Source organism: Mesoplodon densirostris, chromosome 9 (genome assembly GCF_025265405.1).
Source record: "Mesoplodon densirostris isolate mMesDen1 chromosome 9, mMesDen1 primary haplotype, whole genome shotgun sequence".
Lineage (NCBI taxonomy): Eukaryota > Metazoa > Chordata > Mammalia > Artiodactyla > Ziphiidae > Mesoplodon > Mesoplodon densirostris.
This window is the reverse complement of record NC_082669.1, coordinates 66,170,627-66,188,599: the sequence shown is the minus strand read 5'-3', so window position 1 is coordinate 66,188,599 and position 17,973 is coordinate 66,170,627. Positions and strand designations below refer to the sequence as shown.

Here is a 17,973-nt window from a genome sequence, read left to right as displayed (position 1 = left end):
AACCTTTTTTCTCTTAGTTCTATCTTTTGGACAATATTTATATTCCAATTGTCCTAGAACACTGTGTTTGAACTGAGCCATTTTTTTCTGGGCCTTTTCGGAAGATCCCAAATCCCATGTCCTCTCCAGGGAGAACATTTCAAGCTTATCTTTTCTCCAAGACAAACCTCAAAGGCAGAACCCCTCTCTCTATGAGGCAGGTGTGATTTAGCAGAACATAGAAGGAAAGAGGGCGAGCAGTTCTGTTCTACTGGCTGGCTGGTGGGGAAGGGTCCTTTCTCTGAAACCCCCTCCACTTCAGCATGGCTGATACCTTTCATCATGTCCCGTAGCGTCTATAGCCTTGGTATTCTAAAGGAGCAAACTAGACTCTAATGAGCTTATTGTGCATAAGATTTTAATGATGTATTTAAAGCTAATTTATTCAGGTTCCACATTCTCAGTCCTGAGGCTAAAATGATTCTGTTAAAAAAAAAATCCTATAAAGTTCTATAAGATGAAACACAATGCAAGAAAATCTTCAATGGCTTAAGAAGAGCTTTCTAAATCCTGGCTTCTAATGAGCTAGATATTGTAAGTTGGTCTAAATATAACAGCTGATAATTATTGATCCCCCCTCTCATGATAAGCTTGGAAAGGTATCAGAGTGCCACTTAAGAATATTAATCTTTTAAGAAATGCTGGCAATTTGGCCTTACCCCGCCTCTTCAACTTGTGGTTAAATAGCTTTTTTAAAAAATAGACAATTTATAAGGAAAAAAATATATAAACACTCTTTAAGCAATTTGGCTATAAGCATTACATCACTGAAAAACTCCACAAGAAATAGTAAAATATTTTGAACGGACATACACTTTTTCATTTTCACAACATGATGAGCTGGGGTTTTTTTTGTTTTGTTTTGGTATTGGATCTTACTTGTAAGTTTATTGCTTCAGTGTCTTCTTGTCCTTTCTTAGATTATAATTGTAAAATAGAGGTGCTGTCCCTAATTATAGTACAAGGCAACATTTTAGTTTTGAGACCTAGGAGTGAAATAGTTAGGGTCACCGGTTTTTTTTCAGCAGCCCAGAGAGACAATGGCGAGGATAACAGTCTGATATGCATGGTGATGCACAAAAGAATGTCTCCTGGCTCATTCAGCACACTTTGGTTGGAGGATAAGTTAGAAAATTCTCAAGTGTAGCATAGCTGCTCCCTCACATCTGTTGCATAATATAACATTTTTTTAAAAAACATGCTATGAATAAAGGGAGAAAGAGTATAAACTGGCCCTTCTCCTTGGCATTCTCGTAGCAGGCTTCATCTAGGTTGATGTGAGCAACGCGTCTTGGCTATGCTACTGGTGAACGCACGCAAATGTACCTGGTGCAAATATTCCGTAAAGTATTTTAAATGATGCAGCTCAGAGCCTTAGAGGAAGCATGGGGGAGTTGGGAAGGGGAGGGTGAAGGCAAGTTTAAGGGCAGGGAGGAGGTCTGAAACAGAACGAGAGAAACTGACGGGGATTACAAATGCTAAAGTGCAATTTTAAAATATAAATTATTTTAAAAGCAGAAGAGAGATTCTAAATTGCTACTGTTTGCATAGGCACGATTTGATTCCAATTTAAACGGGTTATTTACTTTCCCTTCTCAGATATACTGCATAATGGAACTTGAATGGCTTAAAGCTACTGCGCACGGTTTGGGAAGGGCCGAGAAGAGCGCTAAGGAAGCTGAATAGTGCAAGGCATTCTGGGAAGTTGGGGTGCGGTGGGGAGAAGCAGAGATGAAGCTGTTTTTACACTTTTACGAGAGAGCTGTTCCAGTTATAGTTACTGATTCCCTTTAGCTGAACTCTGCTTCCTAAAGGAAAGAGCTTACTTTAAAAATGAAAAAAGAAATAGATGATTTAAAACTGTCCCGAACATAGATTAAAAAATAACTCACAGCAATACAAATCCTTGAAATTTCTATGCACAGAGGTCTAAACAAACATTTCCACCAAATGATGGAGACTAGCCATTTGAAACCCTGTAAAATGAAGATACACACAACTAGAGTAGTTTATTATGAACTGATCCTTTAAAAACAAGTAGATCCTACAGAAGAATATTGTTCAAATGGAATGTTTAAAAATAACATTTATTAATAAATATCTTATAAAATTCTAAATTAATAGATTCCTGTTCAAATTTTGCTTTGGTCCTTGAATTCCACTGTATACACACATACATACATACATATTTTCTTAGATTTTTTTTATTAACCAGAAAGAAGCACATTCTATCCTAACTGGACGGCTAGGTTTATAGCAGTTACAGATGCTTAAAAACCCCCAGCCAAAGGCTGGTCTTTTATGGCAGCTGGTTGATTTTAATGACAAGCTCAACTAACACACGACAATTTTCTGAACTAACAGACCACAGCCACCTGCACATTCACCACGGATGCCCCTCTATTCGGAACATGCACGGCATTTGATTTCTTGGACCTGACAGGCTCCAAAGAGCAACTGCTCCAAGTAAGTCACCCTAATGATAAGAAGGCATGCAGTGACAGTACACAAATTGCTCGTCCCCATGGGCCGTGTTAAGACTGTGACTGGCAAACACTGATGTGGAGATAGGAGAGGGCTGAGGGGAAGGGTAAAGGGAAAACATCCGACCTCACGCCAGGCGTTAAAACGAGTCCGTGCAACAGGGAGGATTTTCACTCTACCTGTCCTGGCATATGTTCAGAAATGTCTTAAGGAGAAACAATGACGATGGGAATGCCTCAGTGTAGGTAAGGACTGACCTGGTAGAAACGCTATCAGGTGTCCCTATCCTGGCTGCTAATTCCTGTCACAGGAGGCAGGGGAGGCGCTGCGGAAGTTTCCAGGCAGGTTGGCAGTGACTTTAGAAGCAGATCCTGCTGATAAAAACCCACCTGTGAAGGAGGAGAGGCAGTGCTGCGCTGAGGGCCCTCCCTCCTCAGGATGGGTGCTCTGAAGGTCAGAGCAACTGATCTGTGACCGTATGGATGGATGACCCAGTAGCTGGGTGGGAGAGGAGAACGGGGCAGAATGTTTCCCCAGTTTGGCAAAAAGTGTGGGACAAGATGGAGAGATTTTCAGGCAGACAGATTATTCTACGGTCTGGTGAAAGCTAGGCCTTTAATATTGATAAGTCGAGTGTTGGATTTGACCAATGAGCCTTTCTGTTCAGGATTTCAAGAAGCTCTGACAACTTGCTGGCATCCTCCATTCACTGTATTTCCACACTGCTAATGAACATACCTAAAGGCCCTGAGTATAATAAGAAGACAGTTTATTCTAATTATACGTTGAGGCCCGTTTGCTAACCTGTGTGTGGTGGTTTGCCTTCTTAGAATAAAAAACAGACATAATTGAGCTATATATAATGCACATCAGTCAAACCGTCAAGCTGCTGAATTAAAACTCAGGCAAGTTCTTAACTGCAGAGGCTTTCGGTTTAACAACTAAATATTTCAATTAAGAGGTGGAACAGAAGTAAAGTAAACCATAATTTTAGTAACAGCCCACTCCTTGGACATTCTGATATCACCAGTGGATTTTTAAAAAATCCATTTCATTAAGTGCTATGCATGCAGTAAAGAAAGAAAATATTTTTCACTTAAAGCAAAACAAAAATTTTAAAAAAATTTAAAAATTAAAAAACCCGAACAAATATTTCAATGAGCTCTTTCTCCTTTTTAGGGGGACACATAAATGGTCCTAGGAAGGAGTTTAGAAAAAATCATTTTTGATTTCAAAATAGAGACAAGAATTAACTGCTTTTTTAGCTAAATCTTAAACTTCTTAGGAAGCCAGTTAGGTTAAACCATTCAGCTATTACAGCTGGGATTCAAAACAAAACAAAACAACTGAATTCAGTATTTAAAATACTTAAAAATGATATGTTTGTCTAAAATATAATAGAAAATCCTCTTCTTGTTTGCATTTTTTTCTTTTTTTTTTTTTTGCTTTTCTTTTGTTTTGATTTTTTAGATCATATATCCAAGTTATGCGTTTCCCTGGAAACTCAAAACTTTTTTTGAAAGCACTGCATACATGAAAAGATTGTTGATAAATATTGATTTAAAAAGTAAGTTATTAGATAAAACTGAAACTAATTATAAAAACCATGCTTCATGACCCTTATATTTTCTTTTCTCCAAAATAGATTCTTACACTATACTGAGAGAAAAAAAACCACATCCTTCCCTTTTCCGAACTCTTATAAAAGCTACACCTTTTGTAAAATACTATTTTTTTATATCCCATTATCTCTCTCTCTCTCTCTCTCTCTCTCTCTCTCTCTCTCTCTCTCTCTCTCTCTCTCACACACACACACACACACACACACACACACACACACACACACACACACACACACACACACACACACACACTCATGTTTGGAGGTCAAGCATTCAAATGGAGATGAAACACCAGCACCTGCTTAGACCACTAGAGAAGAACATTAGCCCCAGTTATTTGTGAGATGTGATAGTAAAACCTTAGCACAGTAGAATGGCTTGTTTCAAGGAGGCACAACTGTGGTTTGGACTATCTGCTTTTTATATTGGGCAAGTCCAGGAAAGTTGCTGAAAGTATAAATCAGAATTATTCAGAAGAGTGGAGCAGCCATATCCAGGGGATACTTTGAGCAGCCAGAGTGCTTTAACTGCTATGGGAGGGCTGAAAGCACCTCCATGAAAACATCAGGTTTTCTTTCTCTCTCTGTTCCTCCAGTAGTTCGTCTACTTTCACTCACCAGAACAGCAAAGACGGTTCCATAGGCTTAAGAAAAAAATAATAATATATCTTAGGCTATTAGCAGCTAATGATTGAACAACGTAATCTGTGTAGTGAATAGAGCCCTTCTGAATTATTATATAGTACATGGATTTTCAACATTATAGACAGGCCATATAAAACCAGTTGTAATTCGAGGGTATGATACTCTAGCCCTGCATCATAATTTGGACTTTCACAATTGAGGCTTATAAAGCTCCCTTCCCTAGTGTCTCCACAGCTGGCATTCAACAGTGCTTCGCCTACGGCTAAGCCACCTTTTATTTGCTCTGATTATTAAAAACATTTAACCAGGCGCATTAAACATCTCCCGGTTACTCTTTTGTAAAAATCAAGAGTTGAATGGGTCAGGGGCAAAGGGAAGCCATGGCTAGGTCCACATTGGCATTTTTTTTTTCCTTTAAACATTATTTTCTTCTTTACATGCAACGCTAAAGGGGAAAAAATAAAACAGAAGAAAGTAAAAATAAAGAGTCAATAGGGAGCCCAGGTAAAAGTGGAAATGGAAAGGAAAATTGGGCATTCAAGGAAGTGGACCAAGAGTAGGAGGAGAGGTGGTGAGATGCTTGCTGATTTTATTTGGACATCAATGGAGCTTATACTTTTTTTATAGTAAGAGAAACAGGGTTGTGGAAAAGGCTCTCCATTTATCTGGGATTCTGGTGACATCATAGCACCAACTCAACATAAGCTATGACATCATCAGACTTCTCCCACAGTTGCCTTGCAGTCTGTATACTGGACATCTAGATACGCCTCATTTTGGCTAAAAGCTGTGGCTTAACAAGATTCAATGTTTCAGGCAAAGGGTTGGACTGATAAGAATGAAACCATGACTATATACAGAAAGAGTTCAGTTTATAAACAAGTAACTGGTACCAGAAAATTGGAGAAAAGCACCAAAGCATTTCCCAAGCTGATAGATTATTAATTGCATAACTCCCTTTTTTTGCTTATATAACTAAGTATAAAAGACAACATTTCCATAATAACTATAAAAATGAAAGCCAGTCTTTGAAGGGCTGAGGAGTCTTCCAGGTCTGAGTTAATTCTAAAAATGCCCTTGAAAGAAAGGACGCAGGATATGCGACAGCTCTCCTTGGAGGCAAGGTCTGACCCTCGGATTTTAGAGAATCGGATTCAGGTCTGTTCTGTGAGTGGTGAGCTGACTGAGGGTGGAGCTTCCTACCACCTCGCTGACGGCCGAGGAAGTGGTGATGGTGTTATGCTGGATGACCTGCTGCTGAGAGCACGTGGGGACGGGGCTTGCAGGAGGGCTACTCTCTGGACCTAGGAGAAAGCACACACACACACACACACCAATATAGCTCTTTTCTGGGTGGACTTGGAGACTACTCAAAAAATATTGCTAGATGCTTGCTAGAAATAGGAGCGTTTCACACATTTTCTCCTGGAGGTTAATTTCAAAACTTTAAAGTCACAAAGCTATGCCTTCCCAGTTTATAGCTACAAGCAAAGCCATGCTTTCTAGATCAGCAACATGAGTTGATATGTTTAAGTCGTGGCATGTGAAGTCCCCATCTTGTCTTTCAAAGAGCCATCCATATATCAAATGTGGAAAAATACTCACATGTGGTGGGAGAATCTGTGTTGCTCAATCTAAAAAATTATTTGAAAAGAAATTGACCTTCAGCCATGAATCCCCGCTTCTTCCGCCATCCCCTACTCAATTAGCATTGAACCTATTGACATTCCAGGTGCAGATACTGGGATCTAGAAAAACAGATCCACTTTACATATTGGTAAACTGAGACAAGGTCACTAGCTTTTCAGCCCGGTGAATAACATGTAGCATATCCTGAGGCATTGGATATAATTCACCCAAAGCCTGTTTCCCAGCCCATAAAAGACTGCTAGCCCACCAGTAATTGGGCTCCTACTGGCTGCAGAATTGGAATTTGGTGGGATTTTACAATGTGAAATGCCAGGGAACGTCTAGCCAGAAATTATTAGGAGGTGGCGGTCATGGTGATGAATGGGGTCAGAAAAGAAGGGTTCCCTCTGGTGCAGCAGTCTGGCAGCCACTCAAGAATTCTAGCATGATATCCACCTGGGTGTGCAGTCTATGCTTTACTTTTGTTCTTTCAATAAATCCAATGAGAAATTGGTGGCAGAAAACCGGACACTAAAAAAAGCAAAAGAGTCAATGACTTACTTAGATATCCTTGTGATTCTTTCTGCATGGCTGTTAGGGGGCAGTCTTTATGCGTTAACAACAGCTGTTTCAGCTGTGCTACCTCGTTTTTCAACATGGACACTTCATTCTGGAAAGAGATCCAAGTCATGTTAAGAAGACCAGAGAATACAAACCCAAGGCCCCGTGCACTTTCAACAATGTAACTGGCACACTTCTTTTCTGTTACGTCTGACTGACATTAATAATACTATTTAACGGTATTCACCTGAAGATTTGTAGCTTGCCTTTGAGTTGGCCCTCAGGTTTACCAGGAGCTTTCTGAAGAGACTAGGTTTTAACGCAAGAGCTTAATCCTATTAAAAGTTACTTAGGTGGGACCCTCCATTCTACACTGACTGGGTGACTCTAGGCAGGTAACATAACCCAGCTAGGCTCCGGCAACCTTGGATGGGAATGAAAATAGTACAAAGTTCTTTGAGTTGTTGTGAGGATTAAGTGAGGTAACAGACGCAAAACACACAGAACAATACCTAGCACGTACGAAGCGCTCAATAAATTTAGCTCATAATAATTCTCTTCACTCTGTCTTTTTTGACAAGGACCATGTTTTTTTAAGGTCTTTATTGAAATTTGTTACACTACTGCTTCTGTTTTATATTTTGGTTTTTTGGGCTGCGAGGCATGTGGGATCTTAGCTCCCCGACCAGGGATCGAACCCACACCCCCTGCAATGGAAGGCAGAGTCTTAACCACTGGACCGCCAGGGAAGTCCCCATGCTATCTTACAGGCTCAGGTTTGACATTGACCACGAATATAAGGTGAACGTGAGGCACGGGGAGGGACTGTGTGGCAGGGTGAGCGGCTTCAAACTGAAATGCCCTCAGAATGAGCCGATTTCCCAAAAGAAGTTCGTCATGGGCTGCAGTTCAACAGAGCATGTCCTTCTGCCTGACACCACTTAGGAGGAAGCATGGAAGCATACGGAGCAAATGTCGGTCCTCAGGTCAGCCCAGGGAGGCCAAGGGCAATAAAGTTTAGGGCCATGACTGTGTTAATTTGATTGGTTCATTAACTAGTTTGGCTAATTTCAGTCTATAAACTTTTTCCCTCCTCAATATCAGGGTGTTGCGGATTTACTTAGATAAGTGCCACAAATCTCCAATTTATGTAGTAATTCACAAAGATAGGTTCATAGTTTGTGGAATACTGTACTTGGCACCATCGTCTACAAATACAGTTGACCCTTGAACAACATGGGTCTGAACTGTGCGGGTCCACTTCTGTGCAGATTTTTTCAATAGATAACAATACTACATGATTAGCAGTTGACTGAATCTGAGGATGTGGAACCACGGATACAGAGGGCTGAGGATGGGATTTGAGCATAAGCGGATTATGGGATCTGAGGCCAGTCTTGGAACCAATCCCCGCTGATATTGAGGGACAACTGTATAAATGTGGAACAGATGGTTCCAAGGCGCTGCCACTTGATAAAAGTAAACTGTAAACGGAGCACTACCTCAAATAAGCCATTTCACAGTTGTGATAAATAATACCTCTCTCTGGCCAATGTTCCTTTGTGGCTGCCATGCAATTATACTCCACATGGAGGAGACTTTTCAAAAGCATGCACACAGAAAAAGGTGTTTTAACATTTCTGTCATTAAGTTGTATCCACACCTTCAGTATGAACTTGGCTTTTGAGGCATGTATTTATCACCTAAAAAGTAAGTTTGGGATTCTGAAGTTAATTAAAAATTTTGGGGGGAAAATTGTTTCCAAGAATACCTCCTAATTCCAAATTCATTTGCAAAATACATTATAAGCAATCAAATGTTGAGTAGCATGAATAAAAAAATAATAAAAATCTCATCTACAAGGCTTTTATGCCTATCTGATGAAAGGGAGGAGGGATAAGTTAGGAGACTAGGATTAACATATAAGCACTACTATATATAAAATAGATAACTAGTAAGGACCTACTGTATAGCACAGGGAACTCTACTCAATATTCTGAAATAACCTATATGGGAAAAGAATCTAATAAAGAATGGGTATGTGTATATGTATAACTGATTCACTTTGCTGTACACCTGAAACTAACACAACATTGTAAATCAGCTATACTCCAATAAAAATGTTTTTAAATGCCTGAGAAATTAGCACTAATGATGAATAAATCACTTAATTTCACAGGAAAAGTGCTCTTAAATTTGAGAACATTCAGGAAGGTGAATTGTACCTCCCACCTCCAAATGAGTGTGGTTGATAAGGGGCCCTATCAAAGCTGAAAGTGACCCTTGTCAATTTGGGGGTCAGTGGGAAAAGTTTATTTATAGGACAATTTATTTTAGCCTTAAACACTATTATTTTTCTCTAGTTTTATGCCCATTTAAATTCAGATAGCCATCCTTCCTTTTCCCAGCTGCCCCTCTGCTTAAAATAGCCTGTGTAAAAGAAAGTTACTTTTAGACCATTAAATAGAAGGCAGCCCCTGGTTAAAAACAAAACAGACAAAAACAGAACAGGAAAAGGAGAAAAAGAAAACTAAGATGTTTGGATGTATACATATTTGGCCTCAAAATGAAATGTGACATGATTTGTATTTGGACTATAGAGAGAACACTTTTCTGAAATCACAACTGCTAGACACCTGGACCCTAAGGGGAAACTGTCAGTTGCAGATAATGTAGACAATGGTTCTAAGAAAGTGGAGTCAAGCTCCAGTCCTTAGTGAATCCAGCCATACTTTTCTTCCGTGATCTAGGAAACAAATGAGGAAAGTATTTAAAATAAAACAGAACAGGATTCTGTTGCTTTCTTATACTTCTGGAAGAAAAGAAAAATGTCACTTGGCGGCTGCCTTGGAGGGGATGATTTTAGTCTCCGTTTCTTCCTCCTCTGTGTCCTCGGAAGTCACACCTTTTCTAGGCAGTCTTCCATCCCCCAAACTCGAAGTGTACATTGCCCCTTCCTTAAAAAAACACTTTGAATTCCGTTCTTCGGGTTCCTACAATTGCAAGGAGCTAACTGCCTACAATACTTGGCATATCCCAAACCATTTCAGGATAAACCTTTTGCTTTCATGAGAGGCCACAATAAAACAGCACCAATCACCACAACAAAACAGTGTATGTGGTGTCCTGGTCTATAACCAAAGCCCCATAGAAAATAGATGATTTTAGTGGCATGTTTTGGTCTATGGACAGCAAAGCACTTTATTAATAAACCAATACATTGTAAGTATAGAAACTGAGGACCTGGGAGTTCTGAGGGTCTGTAAAAATGTAGGAACCTGGAGAGCACTGTAACAACTAACCATCATTTAAAGATATATGTGAATAGGGACATATTTCTTAATGTAATATATTAGTAATTATGTTATTTAACTATGTTAGGGTTGGAAAATGAATGCCAGTTAATATTCTCCATAGGCAAGAACAATCAGCCTCCCTCTTGCTTAGATCATGCACACATAAGTACGATACTGATAAGGACTAAATAAAAGTCTAAGGGCCACAGAAGCAACAGAAATTCATGGGGCAGCTTCCAGCAGAAAAAGGAACTCTCAAATGAGAGTTGAGAATAATTGGGTTTGGCTCCCCAAATTGCCACACCAACCTAGTGTAAAACAAGGTGGTTGGACTAGTTTTCTAGTTACTTCCTGCAAGATAGTTTTTTACTCTATGAATTGCCTTCTATTGAGAATGCTAATTACTTAATAATCTAATGAAGGTCTCCATCTTGATTTTTTATTCACTAGTTGGTATTCTCAAAGGGGCTTATGTATCGTCTCATATTTCCCAAGGGAGCCAGTCCTAGCACCTCCTGTACTTGCACATCTTAACAGGGCAGATTCCAAAGCAACAGTTACAGTTTCACTTTTGTGCAAAATTTCAAGTCCATGTACATGTCCATATTGTGAGAGTCTACAGAGCCTTCATCAGATTCCATAAGGGAGCATTTGGGTTAAAAACAGTCGAGAATCTCTGCCCTAGAGGAAGCGGAGTGAATCATGTGTGCTGTGCACATGCATAAACATTCCATATTGATAGATACTGATAGACATCATTCCATATTGATAGACCGACTGATGTAGGAAATGCACAAATACTAGACTATATTTTAAATAAAAATCCTTTTCAAGATGACATTAATAGAAATCACCTTGAATACATTTTGGAAGAGAAGAACCAGACAGCAAATGTTTCAAAATGCATGAAAGAAATCAAAAGTGGCATGCAGTTCTAGTAGGGAAATAAACACCAGGACTTCTGGAGACATTTTCTTATTCTGAATTACCTTGCATTATGAATTGATGCAAATCACCATTTTTTTTTTATTCCCTTGTGTAGGTTGTAATAATAACTATAGGTCTCCATATAGAAGCACTTTGCAAAAACAAAGTATTAATAATAAGTATTGATTCTCTTGCTGAAATCGGCTCTTCATTCTTTTCTTTTTTCTCAACTAGTTTGGGTTTGCTACTCCTAAAAGTTTAGCCATTTAAATAGGGACTGTAAGAGTATAGATGTAGTTAGATTAATCTGTCCTTAAACCCATAAAGTTGCCTTGGGATGAAGTAGCACCCTTATATAGACATTCAACACTGTAATAACATACTTTAAACAAGAACTCCAAGAAGTTCCTAATAGCTACGTTTTCAGTTTTTGGCTTTGGGGGATGTCATTTTGTTAATATGATAAACTCCAAATGCTTTTTGATGCAAGCAGTAGTCCATGCCGAAAAAATAATTATCAAAATGAGCCCTGCCACATAGCCCTCCCCTATTTTTTTTTTTCCTTGTAGATTAACTGAGGCCAGGTTTGGTTCATTCTAAAACAAAGGACTTTCAATTTGTACAGCAACAGTTCCCATCTGGCCTATTCTCTTGCCAAGTCCTAAACCTGAGCTCGTGTGTCTAAAATTTCAGCAGCGACTTAGGCCATGTGTCTTTGCACTGAAAAAGAAAAGCAATTATTTCCGTGGGCGACCAGACGATTTCCGTATCATCTATTGAACACAATCCACTGAGCACCACATTAGCAGTTGATGAATTTAGAGCTGATGTCAGCCACTCTGTTAGAGAAAAGAATCGGGATTCCTTCATAGTTGAAGAACTTTCTAGAATGAAAGATCACAGAGCAGTGGGTTAGGTCAAGAGAAGACTCGCTTGGGTTTTCATCCTACTACTTGCTGGTTGTGTGACTTTCAGGAAGACTTCTCATGTCCCCCGAGACTCAGTTTCTCCCAAATAAAATGTCAGATTGGGTGGTTTCTAATATTTCCCCCAATTCCTATACCTGTGTTGAACTCTTGGGTAGAGATTTGTTGTGAGATGAGGAAATGAAGTCTGGGAGTTTGATTTTGTTTTCTCGGGTCTGATTTTTCCAATCTGAAGCTCTGCAGCCTAACTAGAAGATTTATGCTGGAAAACAACTCAAAAGTGGCAGCTGGCCATCCAGACCTTGGATATTCCTTTTGGCGGGAGTTTGTTTGTATAGCACCTTCCATTTCTGTTTACTTAAAGTTTGGCTCACTGGACCAGCCTCAAGAGAGACAACTTTTTCTTTTGACAAAGGTCCAGTGAGAGGGAAAGGGTCATTCAAAGGTAGCAGAATCTGCATATCCTCTCCAGCATCACGTGGCATGATGCAAAGCACTCGGCATCACAGAAAACATGGAGCCCTTGTGGTTTCTGTCCCTGTGAAGCAAAGCAGTGGTTGGAAAATACCAACAACGTAGTCTTTTCAGAGACCGTCCCTTCCTCAGGCACTGCTTTAACAACCAAAAATATTGGTGCCTGTTGAGTGGCCCCAATAGGACTTTTTTTTCTGGTTTTCAGGGGCTAGAATTCTAGTATCTCTTATCCTTACCCATTTTGGTTCTAAAAATGTGAAAATTAATAGATTAGGTTTGGGACTTCCCTGGTACTCCAGTGGTTAAGAATCCGCCTTCCAATGCAGTGGACGCAGGTTCGAGCCCTGGTTGGGGAACTAAGATCCCACATGCTGCAGGACAACTAAGCCCGGGCCGCAACTACTGAGCCCGAGTGCCACAACGAGAGAGAAGCCTGCGAGCTGCAACAAAAGATCCCATGTGCCACCACTAAGACCCAATGCAGCCAAAAATAAATAAATAGATAGATAGATAAATAAAATAAAAAATAAAAAGTCTCTCTTCTGGCAATAAGCATGTTTTAAAATATACTCTTTTAAAAAAGTAGATTAGGTTCTCATAAAGGATATACCTTATATGTTAAGTACCTTATATGTTAAGTGAAAGCTATAACATATATGCATATGTCGTCATGAACACATCTGACGTCAAAGTAAACCAGTATCCTCACTTTTCCTGGCTCTCTGCTATGACCCCCTCCATGTCTTCAGGCTCTAGAATGATGGTCAATACCCTGGGGTCATTCTGCCAGGACTCATTTTAGTTAAAACTGATTTAAAAACTTGTCCGCATCTGATTACATGTCAGCTGACTACTCAAGACTCCTTCATCTAGGTCAGTGGGTCTCACTCAGGGGTAATTTTGCCCCCCACGGGGGACATTTGTTATTGTCTGAACATTTTTCAGTTGTCACAACTTGGGGTGGGGTAGAGGGTGCTACTGATACCTAGAGGGTAGAGGTCGATACTGCTAAGTATCTACACTGCACAGGAGACAACAAAGAATTACTGAGCCCCAAGGTAATAGTGCTGAGATTGAGAAAACCTGTACCTGTTCATGGTCCTCTTGCAGATCTCAGAACTGGTAGCAAATTCCAGGGGTTCTCACATTTCAGTCATTACAAAACCACTGCTGTGATATTTGCTAGGTCACATACACCAGAACTTTTATTTACTTAACATGTTTGTACAAATTAACTCATTTTTTAATGATTTAGCCTGGTCCTTACCAAAAATATCTGTGAAACTGAAGGTTTGATGTTCTGATTACATTTTTCAGTACACATAAAAATTAAAATATGATTATTATTAATATTAAAAATGCATACCCATGTCCACCTAAAAGCTTCTCACATACTACTATGCCTGCCAGATTCTAGAATTATAGACTTTCAAGTTAGAGTGCTTTCGGCGGTGTTTGAGTCCAGCCAAACTCTGCGGCTTGATTCCCTTAAATCACATCTTTGCCAAGTGGTCAGGCAGCTAGTTCTTGGAAACTCCAGAGACGGGGAGCTCATTCATTTATTCAACAGATACTGAGTACAGACACTCAGGAACTCTCCATGCTAGACCCGACATTAGAAAAGGGGGTAAGTGGTCGGGGGAGAGGGTAACAAAACAGAGTCTCCAACTTCACACAAGCTTCATACAAGCTAGTGGGAGGATTTATTATCTTACTTCCCCCATATCTGCTATATACGTTCCCCAGTTTCTTTCTCATGTCTATCATTAAAAGAATGATGAACTTGGCGGGGGAGAGTGAACATCCATAAATGATGACAGTCAGTCCCTGTATAACCCAAACAGTGAGTCCATGTATAACCCAAACTTTCTTTGTATAATTTCAATTTGTACACTGGACGACCCAAGACCATTTCCACTTAATGGAATTAAATATGCAAAGGGCGGTTTGGCACCCTAATTGCTCCTTTCTGAGGATGCACAGAGGATGGGGGGTGAACGTGACCTATGAACTACTGAGGAGCAGATTCTCCCTATTTTAGGCATTCTTTCCCCTCTTCCCTCCACTCTTTAGCCATTATCTCTGCTCCTGGAAGCACTGTATATAATCCAGCGCTATAATCCACGATTTTTACTGCTATACCTGACTGCTTGTCACTTATATAATACTTGCTTTTTCTTCTGCTGGTGAACAGTGCACTCCTTTTCGTGTTAGAACAAATGCCCTGAACTGCGTCATGTGTATAGCATGAAGTCCGCTGGAGAAGCTCTAGGTGCTGGAGGTTCTCAAAAACTCCTAGAAGTGGCCTTGTTATAAAATGTCCCCCCACTGAGCCACCCATGGAAAGCAAAAATCATGCAAGATTCAAATCTTGTCAAGTTTAAAAATGAGATGGAAACATGCCTTTTCTTATGGAGCAAAATAATAAACACAAACCTCCCTTTTTTCCATTAAACAAAAATATAGATAATCTAGTGTAAACTGAAGCAACCCCCTCACCCAGTGGACATAAAGAGCGGCCTTTCGGGTGAAGATTTACTATGTACAAACGGCTCTGTAGACATTAGTTCATTTATTCCTCCCAACAACTTTATGAGGTTATTATTCCCATTTTATAGATGAGGAAACTGAGAGCCAGAGAGGTTAAACCCAGCAAGTAGGTACGGAACAAGAGTTTGAACCTCTGTCTGACCAAGCTTCTGCTCCCAGCCCTATAACTTAATTGGGCAGGGTTTCCCTCCTCAGAGCAGACTGATGTAAAACTGAATGGTTGTTTTGTTTTGTAGAGTGTCTCGGAACTAATAAACCTTGAGGAATAAGCCTGCAGTTGCTCTGTGGGCTAAGGGGTGGTGTTAGCGCTTAGGTCAACAAGTGCCTGCCGGGGCAGGAAATGCCAATGTTACACAGGGCCTTTGAGTCCTGGGGAGAGAGACAGTGGCCTGCACCTGAAGTTGCATGTTTGTCTGGGTGAGTTCTTCTGCTTTCTTTTCCAGTGACATCACCCAGACCTTCCTCTTCTGTCTGCAGCGGGTGGCGGCTGCCCGGTTCCGTTCCAGAAATTTCCGCCGCCTCTCGTCAGGATCCTCATCCACCACCCTTCGCCGGCGCCCCCCTGTGGGCTGAGGCGGCTGTATTGTCTGGGTGGCCTGCATCTGTTGTGTCGCTGGTGAAACCTGCTGGGAAAGAGAGGGAGTGGGTGATGGGGAGAGAGGAGGAACGGCTGGGTAAGGTGTTGAAATGCAAAACACAGGGAGTCGCTTGTTTTAGTTAGCACATTACACTTGTTTTCTAAGAATGAAGTCAACAATGAAATCACACTCATGAAGAGGAAAAGCATCACCCCGCTATCTTCTATGATATTTTGGTAAGATACAGGGATGATCTGCGAAAAGAGAGTCAAGTAGATTTTTTTCCCCTGACTGGCATTTGGCTGAATCATGATAGAAGAAACATTTTTTTTCCCCTCAGATGTTAAAAATGTTTTATTTAAGGTGCCTTGTAAAATCTGAAAGTGCCAATGTATGGCAACGGGTGAAAACAGAGGTCAGGGTGACTGTCACCCTACTGATGAGTCTTCTGTCATCTGCAGAAAACTCCTTCTGGGCAGGTTGCGAATGACTTTCATACTAATGGTGTCAAAACCATGTTCCTAGAACACACCTCTGGGACAGCACTGCCATTGTGACTCCTATCAAAAGAAGCCTGGAAAGCAGCTGAAATCCTTTTGTCACAATTTCACAGTTCTTACTGCAAATGCCTAGCTGGACCTGCGAACTCCAAATGGACCTGTCTCCTCCTCAGAGCTTGACCAAGGCAGAGGGAGTTACAGGATATGGTGAGTGGGTGAATTTCTAGGTGATTGGGAAGTGGGGCCTTTGAAAGTTCATCCTGATGCAGCACTGAGCCCTGTTAATACACCGTGTCTGTTGACAGGGAGGGGTGGTTGTATATACTTACATTATAAGGAAATCCTAGGAGTGGCAAAGCACTTTATTAAAAAGTTTTACAATGCTCATAGATTCCTTGTAAGGTCTGCATGGGGCTCAAAAACATCTAAGGTTTTAGGGACTCCCACACATATAGCTTTATTTCCCTTCATACAGCAGACACTCAGCACCTGGTGAAATTTCTATGACTGATTGTTTATGAGTCTGGACACCCAGTGCTTCCCTAATGCACTTCACTCCTTCCTTCATTCTCAGTAAAGGGTGGTGGTGGTGGTTTTTTTCCTCCCTCTCATTGCTCAGTCACTCAGGCTTATGGCTGTAATACCTATAAAGTTGTTTTACAAGAGGCATTTAACCTGCAGAAATAACAGGCAAAAAGTTTAAAAAATGAAACCCAGCCACCTTTTCTACCACATTCCAACCCTATGATTGAAATCAATCAGAACGACTGTAATTGCACTAATAATGACTCCTGGTTGACGATATATTTTAATCCTAAACTCTATCAAACCGAACATGACTAACTGAAAAAGAATCAGTCTCAGGACTGAGGTTAGATTGCACCTCAGTAATTTCGTTTAAAGCAAAGACATTTTCTAAAACTGTTTATTGGCAATTCCTTTCCTCCGAATCACAGAGGAATAACAAAATAAATTGTCTAAGATCTTACTCACCAGAGCGGCTGATGAAGATGTATTCCTTATTGGCAAACGTTTAGCACTAGTCATTTCAGATGCAGTAACTTCTGAGCTAACCACTGCAAAGCAAAGCACTAGGAAAGAAGGTGCTAACCTGGCTATTTTTGCATTCTGTCGGGGTGGGGTGGGAGGGATAAATTGGGAGTATGGGCTTAACAGGCAAAAAAATGAATGAAATAAATTCGTTCATTTCTTTGTATGAATTAGTGATCTCTCACTGCCAGCCCCAGACAAGACTCTCAAGTAGGCAAAACGGGGTTTTAATCTCCACTGCAGGGACCTCTCTTTCAATACTGTATTCTACCACGCTAACGTTAACAAACCTTTATCCCCTGATGCTTCTCCTCTGCCTTTACCCAAAGGGGTAAGTTACATGGTGGTTTCAGGTGCAGTCCAGGTTCAGGGTCAAGGTGTGGTTTGGTTAAGAGAAATTCCTGGTGGCCAAGGAGTGATACCAGGACTCTGAAGTCACATCCTTATATGCAAAAGAATCACAAGAAGCCAGGAGAAATTGAAAATGCAACCCTAAGACCAGAATTTGTGTCTCTGATAATTATTGTTACCTATCATTATCTTTTTAAAATAGCATTCTGTCAGGGTGGGGTGGGAGGGATAAATCCGGAGTATGGGATTAACAGAGGCACACTACCACACATAAAATAGATAAACAAGAAGGATTTACTGTTTAGCGCAGGGAACTATATTCATAGTTCTTGTAATAAACTA

General features: G+C 40.4%; 1 protein-coding gene across 5 annotated transcripts in view; it reads right to left on the bottom strand.

Annotated features, from left to right (window-relative positions):
- Positions 1-2,171: 2,171 nt before the first annotated feature.
- Positions 2,172-17,973, bottom strand: part of CREB5 (cAMP responsive element binding protein 5) — a 412,989-nt gene continuing 397,187 nt past the window's right edge. For 2 of the 5 annotated variants that reach the window (XM_060108880.1, XM_060108881.1), the window contains exons 9-11: positions 15,548-15,778; positions 6,980-7,088; positions 2,172-6,093 (exon numbers count right to left, since the gene is read on the bottom strand). In XM_060108880.1, the coding sequence (XP_059964863.1) occupies positions 5,930-6,093; positions 6,980-7,088; positions 15,548-15,778 (504 nt within the window). In that variant the 3' untranslated portion in view covers positions 2,172-5,929. Of the gene's footprint in view, positions 6,094-6,394; positions 6,424-6,466; positions 6,538-6,979; positions 7,089-15,547; positions 15,779-17,973 lie in introns of those variants that run through there. The other 3 variants (XM_060108884.1, XM_060108882.1, XM_060108883.1) reach the window with 3 other exon arrangements.